This window comes from Ovis canadensis, chromosome 10, assembly GCF_042477335.2.
Source record: "Ovis canadensis isolate MfBH-ARS-UI-01 breed Bighorn chromosome 10, ARS-UI_OviCan_v2, whole genome shotgun sequence".
NCBI lineage: Eukaryota > Metazoa > Chordata > Mammalia > Artiodactyla > Bovidae > Ovis > Ovis canadensis.
The window spans coordinates 90,469,302-90,483,234 of record NC_091254.1 but is presented as its reverse complement, the minus strand read 5'-3'; the positions used below and the strand labels follow the sequence as shown (position 1 = coordinate 90,483,234).

Below are 13,933 nucleotides of genomic sequence, written 5' to 3'. Positions count from 1 at the left end.
AGAAATGGCAAGTATTGAGAAGTACCCTGAATGCTTTTTTAATGACAATCCAGAAAATCCTGTCCCACAATGAGATGCTGCTTCACATCCATTAGGAGAGCGATTACAACAACAGCAATGATCAGAAAATACCAAGTGTTGGTGAAAATGTGCAGAAATTAGTCCTTGAGTGGTGCTGGTAGGAGGGTAAAATAGTGCAGCTGCTGTTGAAAATAGGATGGAGCTTCTTCAAAAGATTACCCTAGAATTACCCTGTGATCCAGCAATTCCAAATGTGGGCATATACTCCTGAGAACTAAAAGCAGGGACCAGAAGAGGTATCTGCACACCCATTTTCATCCACAACAGCCAAAAGGCAGAAACAGCCCAAAAGTCCATCAACAGATGAACGGATAAACAAAATGTGATATGTATATATATATATATATTTTTTTTTTAATGATTGATAATTAACTTTGACATGTATCACAACATGGGTAAACCTTAAAGACGTTATGCTCATCAAAATAAGCCAGGCCCAAACATACACACACTCTGTGAGCACACTTCCATGAGGAGCCTAAGGTAGTCAAATTCACAGTGACAGACAGCAGAACAGTGGCTGCCAAGCACCGTGAGGAGGGGGAATGGGGTGGGGGTGGGTGCGTGGGAATTGGTTCAGGGAACAGAGTTTCAGTTTGTGAGGACAGAAAGTTCAAGAGATGGACAGTGGGTAATAGTGGCACACCAATGTGAATGTACTTAATGTCACTGACCTGCACATCTGAAATTGGGAAAAATAGTAAATTTCATGTTTTATAATTTATGTATATTTTAGCACAATTTTAAAAATCCTGATGAGGTTACAAAGTAGTGTGGAAGGAAGAAAAATCTTGATAAAAGTGCAGCAGATCTGACCTCAGGCTGGCATAGAACTCTGGTAGGTGACTGGTGGGGGCTTCTCTGGAGGTTCAGTGGTAAAGAATCCATGCACCAGTACAGAAGAAGCAGGTTTGACTCCTGGGTGGGGAAGATCTCATGGAGAAAGAAATGGCAACCCACTCCAGTATTCTTGCCTGGAGAATCCCATGGACAGAGGAGCCTGGCAGGGCAACAGTCCATGGGATCACGACATTGGACACAACTTAGTGACTAAACCACCACCACCAGATAATGGGTGGCTTGGCATGTAAAAAAGCACAGAATGCAGGGTTCACTTTTAAAACCTTGTTTTTAAGAGGATAACCATCTAACAATGATAGGCAAGGCCAGTACAAACAAATTTAAAAAAAACAATAAGAAAAATGGTCAAAGCAGAAGACCAGTGCTCATGGGAGACAGGATTCTGTGGTTGCTACAGTACCCCACTATATGGATGTGAGTGTGAAAGTCGATCAGTTGTGTCCGACTCTTTGTGGTCCCATGGCCTATACACAGTCTATGGAATTCTCTATGCAAGAATACTGGAGTGGGTAGCCTTTCCCTTCTCCAGGGGATCTTCCCAACCCAGGGATTGAACCCAGGTTTCCCACATTGCAGGTGGATTCTTTACCAGCTGAGCCACAAGGGAAGCCCAAGAATACTGGAGTGGGTATCCTATCCCTTCTCCAGCAGATCTTCCTGACCCAAGAATCGAACCGGGGTCTCCTGCATTGCAGGCAGATTCTTTACCAACTGAACTATTAGGAAGCCCTGCTGTATGCAGAGAGAATTCAACAAACTGTGTCAAGTTCTCATCATCAGCTTCTCCCAAAGTCAGCCCTCTCTTTTCTGTACGCTGCCAGCACCCTACTTTAGAACCCATTACCTCATGAGTGAAGTAATACGAATACTATATCTTCTAAATGAACTTTTCCACTCATAACCCCTCTTTTATTGTTAAGACACAAGCTCCCACAACAGCATTCTGATGGACATTACTTTCCCCTGCAAAAAGTGTCAATGACATCTCTGTTGGTGATTGAAAAGCATAGACTCTTTAACCTTTCGTTCACAACTTGGCTTCTCCAACCTAATTTTCATGTGTAGCTTACATTACTTCCTTACTTGAATCTTCCCCATCCACCTCCCATTTCATGAACATACAAAAGTATCCCAAATGTCATCCGAGACCCTTAGCCTGCAAAAGACACACACAAACTCACAAACTTTAAGTGGCTAGGGATTCCCCAGAGATAAACGACAAATGAAAGTAACTGACAGCTCACAAAAGCAAATACAGTTCCAGTACTTCATATTACGGAAAAAGTCACTCTTCTGTTGACATAATTGAGGAACATTTCACAGAAACAAAAAGGCTTTTAAAGAATTTGGGGGTTGGAAAGGTAAGAAGGTGGCAGACTATTAATAGTAAGGGAGAGAAAAACACGACTGAAAGTAGTGATGGTTTTTGTGTTTTAAATATAAAATATTTAAAAAACTAAACATATTTCAAAAACTAAAACTGGGTCCTAACTCACACCATACACAATCGTCAATTCCAGAAGGATTAAGGGTTTAGATGTGGAAAAGCACAACACAAAACACAGACGAAAGCGTGGGCAAGCATCTGGAGGAGCTTGAGGGTAGAAGAGGACTGTTTAAATAAATACAAAATACACAGACCATAAAGGAGAAGATCGAAAATTCTCACAGTAAACCTCAGATTCAGAACTTTACTTGTAGAACTTGAAAAGGTAAAAAATCACAAGCTACAAACTGGGAGAAGTTGCTTGTAACACAAATAACTGACAGCGGGGCTTAGGGCACACAAATGTGGAAGAACTTCTGTGAACCAGTAAGAAAAAGAGTCAAATGAAAAAATGGGCGAGGCATCCCTGGCGGTCCAGTGGTTAAGAATCTGCCGGCCAATGCAGGGGACACAGGTTCAATCCCTGCTCTAGGAAGACCCCACATGCCGCGGAGCCCTTGGGCCTCAACTCCTGAGCCTGAGCTCCAGAGCCTGAGAGGTGCGACCACTGAAGCCCTGAGCCCAGAGCCTGTGCTCCACGGCAAGAGAAGGCCCCGCAGTGAGATGCCCACACACCGCAACTAAGGGGAGCTCCTGCTCGCCACAACTAGAGAAAGCCCACAAGCAGAAAGAAAGATCCAGCACAGCCAGGAAACAAAAAATAAATAAAACTTTTTATCAAAAAAAAAAGGGCAAAAGCCATGAACAGGTATTTTGCAGAAGAGAAAACAGGACTGTCAATAAAAATATTTTTAAAATGCCGTTGCTAATCAGGCAATATGAAAGTGAAGTTGTTTAGTCGTGTCCAACTCTTTGCGACCCCATGGACTGTAGCCTACCAGGCTCCTCTGTCCTTGGGATATTCCAGGCAAGAGTACTAGAGTGGGTTGCCATTGCCTTTTCCAGGGGATCTGCCTGACCCAGGGATTGAACCCAGGTCTCCCGCACTGCGGGCAGATGCTTTACATCTGAGCCACCAGAGCCTCACCAGGGAATATAGTACATGTTAAAACCACAGAGGTACTATTAAATCCCTCAGTCAGGAAAAACTTAAGTCACCTGGATATCAAGAGGTCATATGACATGAAGAACAATTGTTAAGGGCACAGATTCCTGTGTTTGAATTCTGGCTCTTCCATTTACTAGCAGAATGCCCTGGGCCAGCAATTGAGCCTTTACAAGCCTCAGTTTCTCCAACTGCAACATGAGAAACAACAACACATACTTCACTGAACTGCTGTGAGGATTAAATAAACTAAAGAAGTGTTTAGAAGAGTCAGTGCCTGGCATGGAAAGTAAACAAAAGTGTTAGCTCATTATTCATAGTGCTAATATCATCATCTCCATCACTACTGGTAGCATGTAAATTGGTACACCCACACAGGAAAAACCATTTGGCATCACCATGTAAGATTAAGGATACTTAGTCCCTAAACCCAGACATTCTACTGGTATATCTTTGAAGAAACAGTTATTTCAACAGGAAATGTGCAGTAAAAAAAAATGGTCACAGAAGCATTGTGAACACAAATGTCTCTCTAGCAGAAGAATAAACAAACTGTGGTGCATTAATATAACTTAGTAACGTGTAGCATGGAAATAAACTACATTCACTAACACAGACCAAACTACAAATGAGACACTGGAGGAGAAAGCAGCTCAGGGAAGCCTAGACAGTGCGGTGCCACTGATACCAAGTCTAAGAACCCACGTAACTACATGATACATTGCTTGTTGTTTTAATCTGTATCTAAATATCCTGGTGGCTCAGACAGTAAAGAATCTGCCTGGGATGCAGGAGACCCGGGTCCGATCCCTGGATCAGGAAGATCCCCTGGAGAAGGTAATGGCAACCCACTCCAGTATTCTTGCCTGGAGAATCCCAGGGACAGAGGAGCCTGGTGGGCTGCTGTCTCTGGGGTCACACAGTCGGACACGACTGAAATAACTTAGCAACAGCAGCGGCAGCTACCACAAAGAAATGCTCTTTCTGAACTCCAATTCTGTTCACATCATCACCTTCTTAGCTTAAGCTCTTCCACGGGGCCCCCTGGCCTCAGAAGGAAGCAGAATCTCTACTATGTAACTCACAAGGCTTCAAACCCCTTGGATCCTACTTAGTCACTTTGCTCATCACTATGAGCTTAGTCTCTGATTGTTGTTGTTTGGTTGCTCAGTTCTGTCTGACTCTTTGAGACCCCATGGACTGCAGCACACCAGGCCTCCCTGTCCTTCACTGTCTCTAAGAGTTTGCTCAAACTCATGTCCTTTAAGTCAATGATGCCATCCAACCATCTCATCCTCTGTCATCCCCTTCTCCTCCTGCCCTCAATCTTTCCCAGCATCAGGGTCTTTTCCATTGAGTCGACTCTTCACATCATATTGGAGCATCATCATCAGTCCTTCCAATCAATATTTGGGTTGATTTCTTCAGAATTGACTGGTTTGATATCCTTGCAGTCCAACAGACTCTCAAGAGTCTTCTCCAACACTACAGTTCAAAAGCATCTTTGGTGCTCAGCTTTCTTTATGGTTCAACTCTCCCATCCATACATGACTACTGGAAAAACCATAGCTTTGACTAGATGGACCTCTATTGGCAAAGTAACGTCTCTGCTTTTTAATATGCTGTCTAGATTGGTCATAGCTTTTCTTCCAAGGAGCAAGTGTCTTTTAATATCATGGCTGCAGTCACCATCTGCAGTGATTTTGGAGCCCAAGGAAATAAAGTCTGTCACTGTTTCCATTGTTTTCCCATCTATCTGCCATGAAGTGACAGGATTAGAATGCCATGATCTTAGTTTTTCAAATGTTCAATTTTAAGCCAGCTTTTTCACTCTCCTTTTTGACCCTCATCAAGAGGCTCTTCACTTTAGAAGACTCTCAACAGTCTTCTCCAACACTGCAGTTCAAAAGCATCAATTCTCTGGCACTCAGCCTTCTTTATGGTCCAGCTCTCACATCTGTACATGACTACAGGACAAAGGTTTATTTAAGGCAGTGGTTCTCACACTGTGGCCCCTGCAGCATGAACATGACCTAGGAACTCAGAAAGGCATGCCTCACCCACACCTACTACATGAGAATAAACTCTACAGGGGGGTCCAACCACTTGAGTTTTACCAAGAAGTTTTAACTTTCCACTTGATTCCAAAGCACCCAAAAGTCTGAGCAGCACTGGCTTAAAGCAGGAATGAGAGATGAATTAATCTCTGCAGAGCTCCATGGGAGAACAAAAAGCACTGGGCAGCACAGTGGTTAGAGGCGCACATCCTGGGGCCCCGGGGCCAGGGCTCAAATTTCTGCTCAGCTTCTCCCTGGCACCGCCATCCCAGGGAGGTTCTGTAGCTTGTCTCGGCACAGATCCTATAGAAGGCTGCTTGGATTTCAATGCTGGTCCTATTTCCCAAGAGCTGTGTGACACTAAGCAAGTCATTTACTTTCTCTGGGCCTCAGTTACTTCATTTACCAAAGTATAAATACGAGCACCTGCTTCATGTACTTCTTGTGAAAAGGAAATGACTTAATATAATGTGCTATGCTTAGAACTCTACCTTATACCCATTAAGCGCTATTTATTACTATAATTATTATTAATTTCACAGGAACACATTATAGTTTAGAGATAAAAGAGTTGACACTGAGTACTAACGCCCACAGAAAGGAAGTAAAACTCATCTATTCTGATGAGGAAAAATTTTCCTCATCTTTTACTAGGTAAGTGACTTTTTTCCCCCCAGTTTACCACTCACCTCTCCAAGTTTACTTTTTTCCCAATGATGGAGCACTTAACTAGAAGCAATAACCTTCTCCAAAGAGTCAAGGGGTCTGCCTTGAGGGCCATTTATTTCACATTAACACTTCTTTTTTAAACAAAGCACTTATGAAGAATGAAAAGAGATTTAATGCACATTATCCCTATGCTTGGAAAAATATTTCTGGGGCTTATTACAAACTTTGCATGTAAAAATGCTGGTAAGACACCCCTGTGCACAGTCATTGAGAAGAACACTGAAAATACCATGATGCAAAGATGTGGAGAGCAGGACTCTGTATCTCTCTCCTCACTACCAAGAGGTCATGTACTATGTCCCCCAGAACAAAGCGCATGAATGTCAGCCACTGCACATCCAGGGCAGAGCATATTCTATTCACATAAACAGGGGCAACAAAACCATGTGTTCTGAAGACAGAATAACTGGACATCCCTGATAGGAAATTATGCAGTGAAAATTTTCCAAGGGTCTCTTAGTGTTTAACCTCATACTTAGAAGATCAAAGAAAATATAAGAGACAAAACATCCCAGGGCAAGTCACAAAACCAAAGTCTAAATAGAGGGCTCATTACTGAGAGTTCATTGCTTCTTGCAATGACAAAGGTAATAAAATAGAAGCTTGAAAATGAGTTTAGTTATCAATATTTATTGAGATTCTAGAATCCCCTGCACCACAGTTTCTAATAGAAGTACGTATGAATCTGGGGTACATAATCTTTATCTGTGACTTTCTTGATTTCTCTAGGTTTAAAAAAAAATCAGTTTCCTGTGTAAAATCAAGTTAAGAGAGTGCAAAAACATTTTCATAGAAAAGAAAAAAAATGAGCATTTTTAATGCCATGGAGGGCTTACGATTTTTATTTGCACGTGAGAGCCACATGTTCTGTGCTATTCTGTTTTGTTTTTCCTGGACCTCAACTATGTGGTGAGGTAAAGGAATTTTCGCAGAATCTGTTTTCATAATTTTGTACTTTCACATACAGGACACTGATTTCAAAGAACATTCAATCAATGCTAGATTTCAAGGCATATCCTCAATGCAACAACAAATTTTATATTGGGGGAGAAAAGAAGGGTTAACAAATTAAGATTACTTAATTTTTAAAAGGCACCCATGTGCTATGGCAAGTCAACCTGAGTAGCTCATGTTTCTGTTGATCTAATACCCCACAATTTCAATTACAGAGGAAAGAGAAGTAACAAAGTCATATTTTACAACTAAAAACCCAAAATGGCAAAGAAAACTGCTAATCTTCTAGTATTTTTAGAAAAGCACATAGGATGCTTTATTTATACCAAAATATAATACATAACCTTCCTGGATTGCCTGGAAAAGGAACACGCTGATTCCTCAGAACAGGATGTAACTCAAGATCCTCTAAAACAAGAAAATATGTTTTCAACTATAAGATGCATGAGGTGGATAAAATGTAGCTTTTCCCTACTGTATCTGTCAGTATTAGTGACATAGGTACCGGTAAGGATATTGACGGGGCCCTCTAAGTAACTCATCAGAACATTTACCTGTATCGTCCTCTGAGTGCCATCAACGTTGACAGACAACAAGGGTGAAGCCAGGTTCCACGTGCTGGTCACATTTAGTTTCGACCCATCAACTTCCACCTGTTGTGACACCAAAGAAGACTGTTACCATGAAGAAAGACAGAGAACTGATCTCAAGTTCATTGCTGCATACAAAGCAGCAGCCATCTTAAACAGATGGCTCCCCAAACAGCCTGTCATGTTTACTGCTCCCGCCATGAAAGACAGGGTCCACGAGAGTCTTCTCAGGCATCTCTGGGGAGAGGCGAAGGGCCTGGGCACAGCTGCCTCTGGGTACTGAGGTTTCGAGTGATTTCCAGTAAGTAACAAACAGCCTTCTAACTCTAAACCTATCTGGACATGCTACATTTACCGCAATTAGACAAGTAATGCATATAAATTTCAGTGACACTTTGCAACCCACACAACAGGGCTTGCATATAATATCCTCTCCAAGGACCAAGAAAGAACTTTTTCTGTGTTAATTTTAATGAAGGACTATGCATTGTTATCTTAATTAAACAGAAGCTTTAATTAGGCACAATTCTTTGGCGTTGAATATTAAACGTCTATTTGAACTTTGCAAACTTCCGTCATATTGCTGTCCATCATAAATGACTAATTTCATCAAGTCGTTGTTCATGGAGCTATCCCCCAAAGCCCATAATCTTCTAAAACAGATATTCTTAGCAGGAACATTTTAATAGCCAAGTAAGTGAAAGCAACTGAAAAGAAAAAGAACTCAAAGCTAACTTAAAAGTATCATTCCTCATTTCTTCCTTTTCACTCACCCATTCCCTAATTCTTCAGTATGAGAGGAAAGGGAAAACATACATGATCCTTAACCATTCTTTCACTATCAATTCTGTTAAAAGACACTCACTAAAATCAAAGACACACACAGACTTGTACTGTTTAAAAGAGTATGTGTCTACCTATACATTTGGATAGTTATTTGAGTGTGTGCTCAGTTGCGTCTGACTCTTTGTGAACCCATGGACTTTGGCGTGCCAGGCTTCTCTGTCCATGGGACTCTTCAGGCAAGTACACTTAGAGTGGGCTGCACTTTCTTCTCCAGGGGATCTTCCCAACCCAGGGATTGAACTGGCATCTCCTGCATTGGCAGGCAGATTCTTTACCACTGAGCCACATGGGAAGGCCATTTATGTACATAGATTTCCCCTCTAATGTGGTCATGAAGTCTAAAAACAAAGACAGGTTACTGGCTATATAATAAAGTATCAGTAGGACATACATCACGCACTGGCTTGAACTTCCAGGTTTAGTGGCCTCTCTGCACACAATAGAATTCAATTACAGGCAAGAGAAAAACAACAGCTCTGGAATCACACTGACTTGGGACTCACTTGACACTGCTGTTTTACCAAATGAAAGTTGTATACTAAGTTGGTGTATTTAACTTCTCTGAGCTTCAGTTTCCAAACCATAATATAGTAAAAATGGCTATCTGAGAGGGTGGTAAATAAGTTAACGTATGAAAGTCTGAACCAATATGCTTGTCAGGGAGGGCCATAAATATTTTCTCTCTTCCCCTGTCTCTTGGCTCAGATGGTAAAGCATCCACCCGCAATGCGGGAGACCCGGGTTCAATCCCTGGGTCGGGAAGATCCCCTGGAGAAGGAAATGGCAACCCACTCCAGTATTCTTGCCTGGAGAATCCCATGGACAGAGGACCCTGATAGGCTACAGTCCATGGGGTCGCAAAGAGTCAGACACGACTGAGCAACTTCACTTTCACCCTTAAAATAGTCTTAAAAATAAGGTCAGATAATAATATCTCATATATTACTTATATATTACTCATATATTACTTACTACTATATGATAAAGATGTAAGAAGCAGAAAAGGCTGCAGTTTTGATTAAAGCAGCACTAATATCCTTCAAATCATGCTATTCAGCCCTCACCCCCAAATTAAGTATCTCCTTATGCAGTAAAAGATTTCCAAAAGAAGCTCTCAAAAGGTAAGAGTTTTACAAATAGTAAATGCTAAAAATGTCTTCTAAAACTGAAATATTGCTTTAAAATAATTCTAAATTTAAAAGTTTAGAAAAGCTCATCAATCAATTATAGAAGTTTTGTTTGTTAAAAAGAGAAAGTTAGATGTTGTAAAGAAAGCTTTTGAATGATAATCATTTAAAATTTGTAGTTGATATTAATTTCAAGTCAGACGAGCTCATAATGAAACCACAATCACCATCTTTGGGGCACATGAAGGGGAACTGAGAAAAGCACCTCATCTACTCAGATCACTTTAAAGGAGGAGCCAGATTATTACATCCTGAAGTAAACCACTGTTGTGCATGCGTGCTAAGTCGCTTCAGTCATGTCTGACTCTTGGCAATCCCATGGATTGTACAAATGTCTGAATAAAAAGCGATATATCCACACAACAGCATATTATATACCTGGCAATTAAAATGAATGAAATACCAGTACACGTTACAACACAGGTGAACACTGAAAACATGCTAACTGCAAGAAGACAGTCACAGAAGACCACAAATTATACGGCTTCAAGGCAAACAGTAACCAGGGTTACAGGTAGCAGAAGCCTCTTTCATGACAAATAGGGTCCGCCGTCACTGGCCCAGGTCCTTGCAGCAAAGTCCTGTGGGGACACTGGGGGTCTGAGGTCTCTGTCCCACCTGCACAGTTATGAGGCCAGTGTGACCCCATTCCCACTGGCCCCTCTCACATGCATCCAGACTCCATGCCTCAGTGGAAGGAGGGGAGAGTGAGGAAGAAACCTAAAGTACTCCGGTGCCTAAAAGGAGCTAGCCAAACCAAGAGAGACCAAGACCCTGCTTATTAGCAAGCTTTTCTCCCCCCTCACCTCCTACGAAGGATCATATGTGATAAAGAAACTATCCTTCCTTATACACCTGGGAAGTAATGAATGTCAACGTGCATGCTCACAATCTAACTGAAGGGTCAGCTCCAAATCCTAAACTAGCAAACAGATCTGCAAATGTTGTGAGGATGAGAACATGCCGAAAGCCAGTATATACCTTGTCAGTCCCCAAGCAACAGACAGATTTTAAACATCAAACAAATGACAAAAAACCGTAATTGTGAACAGCAGATGCAGATTCTGTTGATGAGTGGAAGCTAGATGTAAGTATAAGCCATACAGAGGCAGGGAATGTCTCTTTAAACCACAGTTTAACACCACAGAGAGGTGGGGGCAGACATGAAGAATCCTTGTTACTACGCCAAACATACTGTTCACACGTAATTTTTCAGCCGAGGTGACTAAGCAGGAGACACAGAGCTTAAGTGGCATTTATTTCACTCAGGCAACAGAGAGAACCTGGCATAAAGAGCCACCCTGTCATCTCAGTGCCAAAAACTGAGGGGAAATGAAATCGAGGGCAAAGGAAGTGACAGGTCTGAGACAAGAGTTAGGGTACCCGGCCTGACAAGGAAAAGCTGCAAGCAACCTATACGTATAGCTGACCACCTACACCCCTGCAACATAAATAATAATCAGAAAACAATCAATATTGGATCTCTGCACAGAATTTTCCCCAAAATTTTGAGAAAAAAAGGTAAATTAAGAGCATTCAACACAAGAACTCCTCAAAGAAACACAGGAAGAGTTCAGATAAATAATTCTCCAAAGTCTCAAAGACAGGCATAGGAAACGTGACCCTTCTTTGAAAAAAAAAAAAAAAGAGCTCAAAGAAGAAAAACAAAGGTTCAAAGAAGAGATTAAACAACAACAGAAGGAAATGAAAATCAAGCTGGTAGAACTCAGGAAAAAAATGAAGAGAAAAATAACATTATAGAGATAAAAGCCACATTAAGAAGCACCAAAAATAGAATAAATGTGACTAAAAAAAAAAAGACAAGGACTATACCAATTCTCCTTCAAAAGTACTACAAGCAAAGAAGAAGAGGGAATTCCCTGGCAATCCAGTGGTTAAAACTCTACACTTTAACTGCTGAGGGCCCAGGTTCAATCCCTGGTCAGGAAACTAGGATTCCACAAATCATGTGGTGTAGCCAACCCCATGCCACTGAAAGAAGAAAGAAGTGTAGATTAAAGGATATAATGGGGTAAAGCTTTGCAAAATAAACAAAATGTTAAATTTGTAGATCAATGCTTATCTGTAAGAAAAAAGAAGGAATGATGTGGATATTTAGGCAAAAATAAGAAATCATGCTCAAGCAAGGAAAAAATTCAGGTTGGCCTAAACTTCTCAAGAGCAGCACTGATACAGACAACCACAGAGCAATGTGGTGGAAGTGCTAAAAAATTAAAGGCTGCCTCCCAACATTTTACTTTTATACTCAGCCAACCTGTCCTTAGAGTGTATCCTAAAACATAACCTGCACCATATAAGAACTCAACACCTTCTTTAAAAATGAGGCATCTCTGTACATAGATAAGAAAACATCCCCAAGAAGACACAAAATATTATATATAATATGCTATCATTAATCAAGAAAAAAAAACCTTTAAATGTGTGCTTGTTTGTTTTTTGTTTTTTGTTGTTTTTTTTTTCACTTTACGGCCACAGTGAACAGCTTGTAGAATGAATCTTGGTTCTCTGACTAGGGATTGAACCTGTGTCCTCAGCAATGAAAGTGCAGAGTCTTAACCACTGGACGGCCGAGTTTCTGTTTTAAACACCGAGAACATCACTTGAAAGATGTGGAAGAGAATCAGAGTGGCTGAGAAACAGGAAAGGAAGGGAAGCATACTTTTCACTGCCAATCCACTCATACCTTTTGAATTTTACATTAGTATAAAATTACATATGTATATGCATTTTACATACTGAAACATTTTTCAATGAGGAGAAGTGTAACTGCCTAATTCCTCATGTGATCAACACCTACTTTAGATCTTTCACTAACGGCATATACTAAATGGTAGCTGTTCTTTTAAAACTTTATTTTGGCCAACAGAGCAATCAGTTCAGTCTGGTTCAGTCATTCAGTCATGTCCGACTCTTTGCAACCCCATGAACTGCAGCACGCCAGGCCTCCCTGTCCATCACCAACTTCCAGAGTCTACCCAAACCCATGTCCATTGAGTCGGTGATGCCATCCAACCATCTTATCCTCTGTCGTCCCCTTCTCCTCCTGCCCTCAATCTTTCCCAGCATCAGGGTCTTTTCCAGTGAGTCAGCTCTTTGTATCAGGTGGCCAAAGTATTGGAGTTTCAGCTACAACATCACTCCTTCCAATGAATACCCAGGACTGATCTCCTTTAGGATGGACTGGTTGGATCTCCTTCGAGTCCAAGGGACTCTCAGGAGTTTTCTCCAACACCATAATTCAAAAGTATCAGTTCTTCTGCACTCAGCTTTCTTCACAGTTCAACTCTCACATCCATGCATGACCACTGGAAAAACCATAGCCTTGACTAGACAGACCTTTGTTGACAAAGTAATGTCTCTGCTTTTTAATATGCTGTCTAGGTTGGTCATAACTTTCCTTCCAAGGAGTAAGCGTCTTTTAATTTCATGGCTGCAGTCACCATCTGCAGTGATTTTGGAGCCCCCCAAAATAAAGTAGGCCACTGTTTCCACTGTTCCCTATCTATTTGCCATGAAGTGATGGGGCCGGATGCCATGATCTTCGTTTTCTGAATGTTGAGCTTTAAGCCAACTTTTTCACTGTCCTCCTTCACTTTCATCAAGAGGCTTTTCAGTTCTTCTTTACTTTCTGCCATAAGGGTGGTGTCATCTGCATATCCGAGGTTATTGATATTTCTCCCAGCAATCTTGATTCCAGCTTGTGCTTCCTCCAGCCCAGCCTTTCTCATGATGTACTCTGCATATAAGTTAAATAAGCAGGGTGATGATATACAGCCTTGACGTACTCCTTTTCCTATTTGGAACCAGTCTGTTGTTCCACGTCCAGTTCTAAGTGTTGCTTCCTGACCTGCATACAGGTTTCTCAAGAAGCAGGTCAGATGGTCTGGTATTCCCATCTCTTTCAGAACTTTCCACAGTTTACTATGATCCACACAGTCAAAGACTTTGGCATAGTCAATAAAGCAGAAACACATAGAAAAACAGGAGTGGATCTGTGAATGAAGGGCAAATATAAGGACTAATGGTTGTATTGAGGCAGAGAGACAAACTGACTGCTAGTCTTCAGCTGCAAGGGGAGGGACTCATGGCAGGGAATGTGAAGGCTGACAAGAGGA

At 41.4% G+C, this 13,933-nt stretch overlaps 1 protein-coding gene across 1 annotated transcript in view; it reads right to left on the bottom strand.

Annotated features, from left to right (window-relative positions):
- Positions 1-13,933, bottom strand: part of PCCA (propionyl-CoA carboxylase subunit alpha) — a 378,264-nt gene that overhangs the window by 82,946 nt on the left and 281,385 nt on the right. The window contains exon 20 of the mRNA XM_069601951.1: positions 7,729-7,827. Coding sequence (XP_069458052.1) covers positions 7,729-7,827 — 99 coding nt within the window. The remainder of the gene's footprint in view (positions 1-7,728; positions 7,828-13,933) is intronic.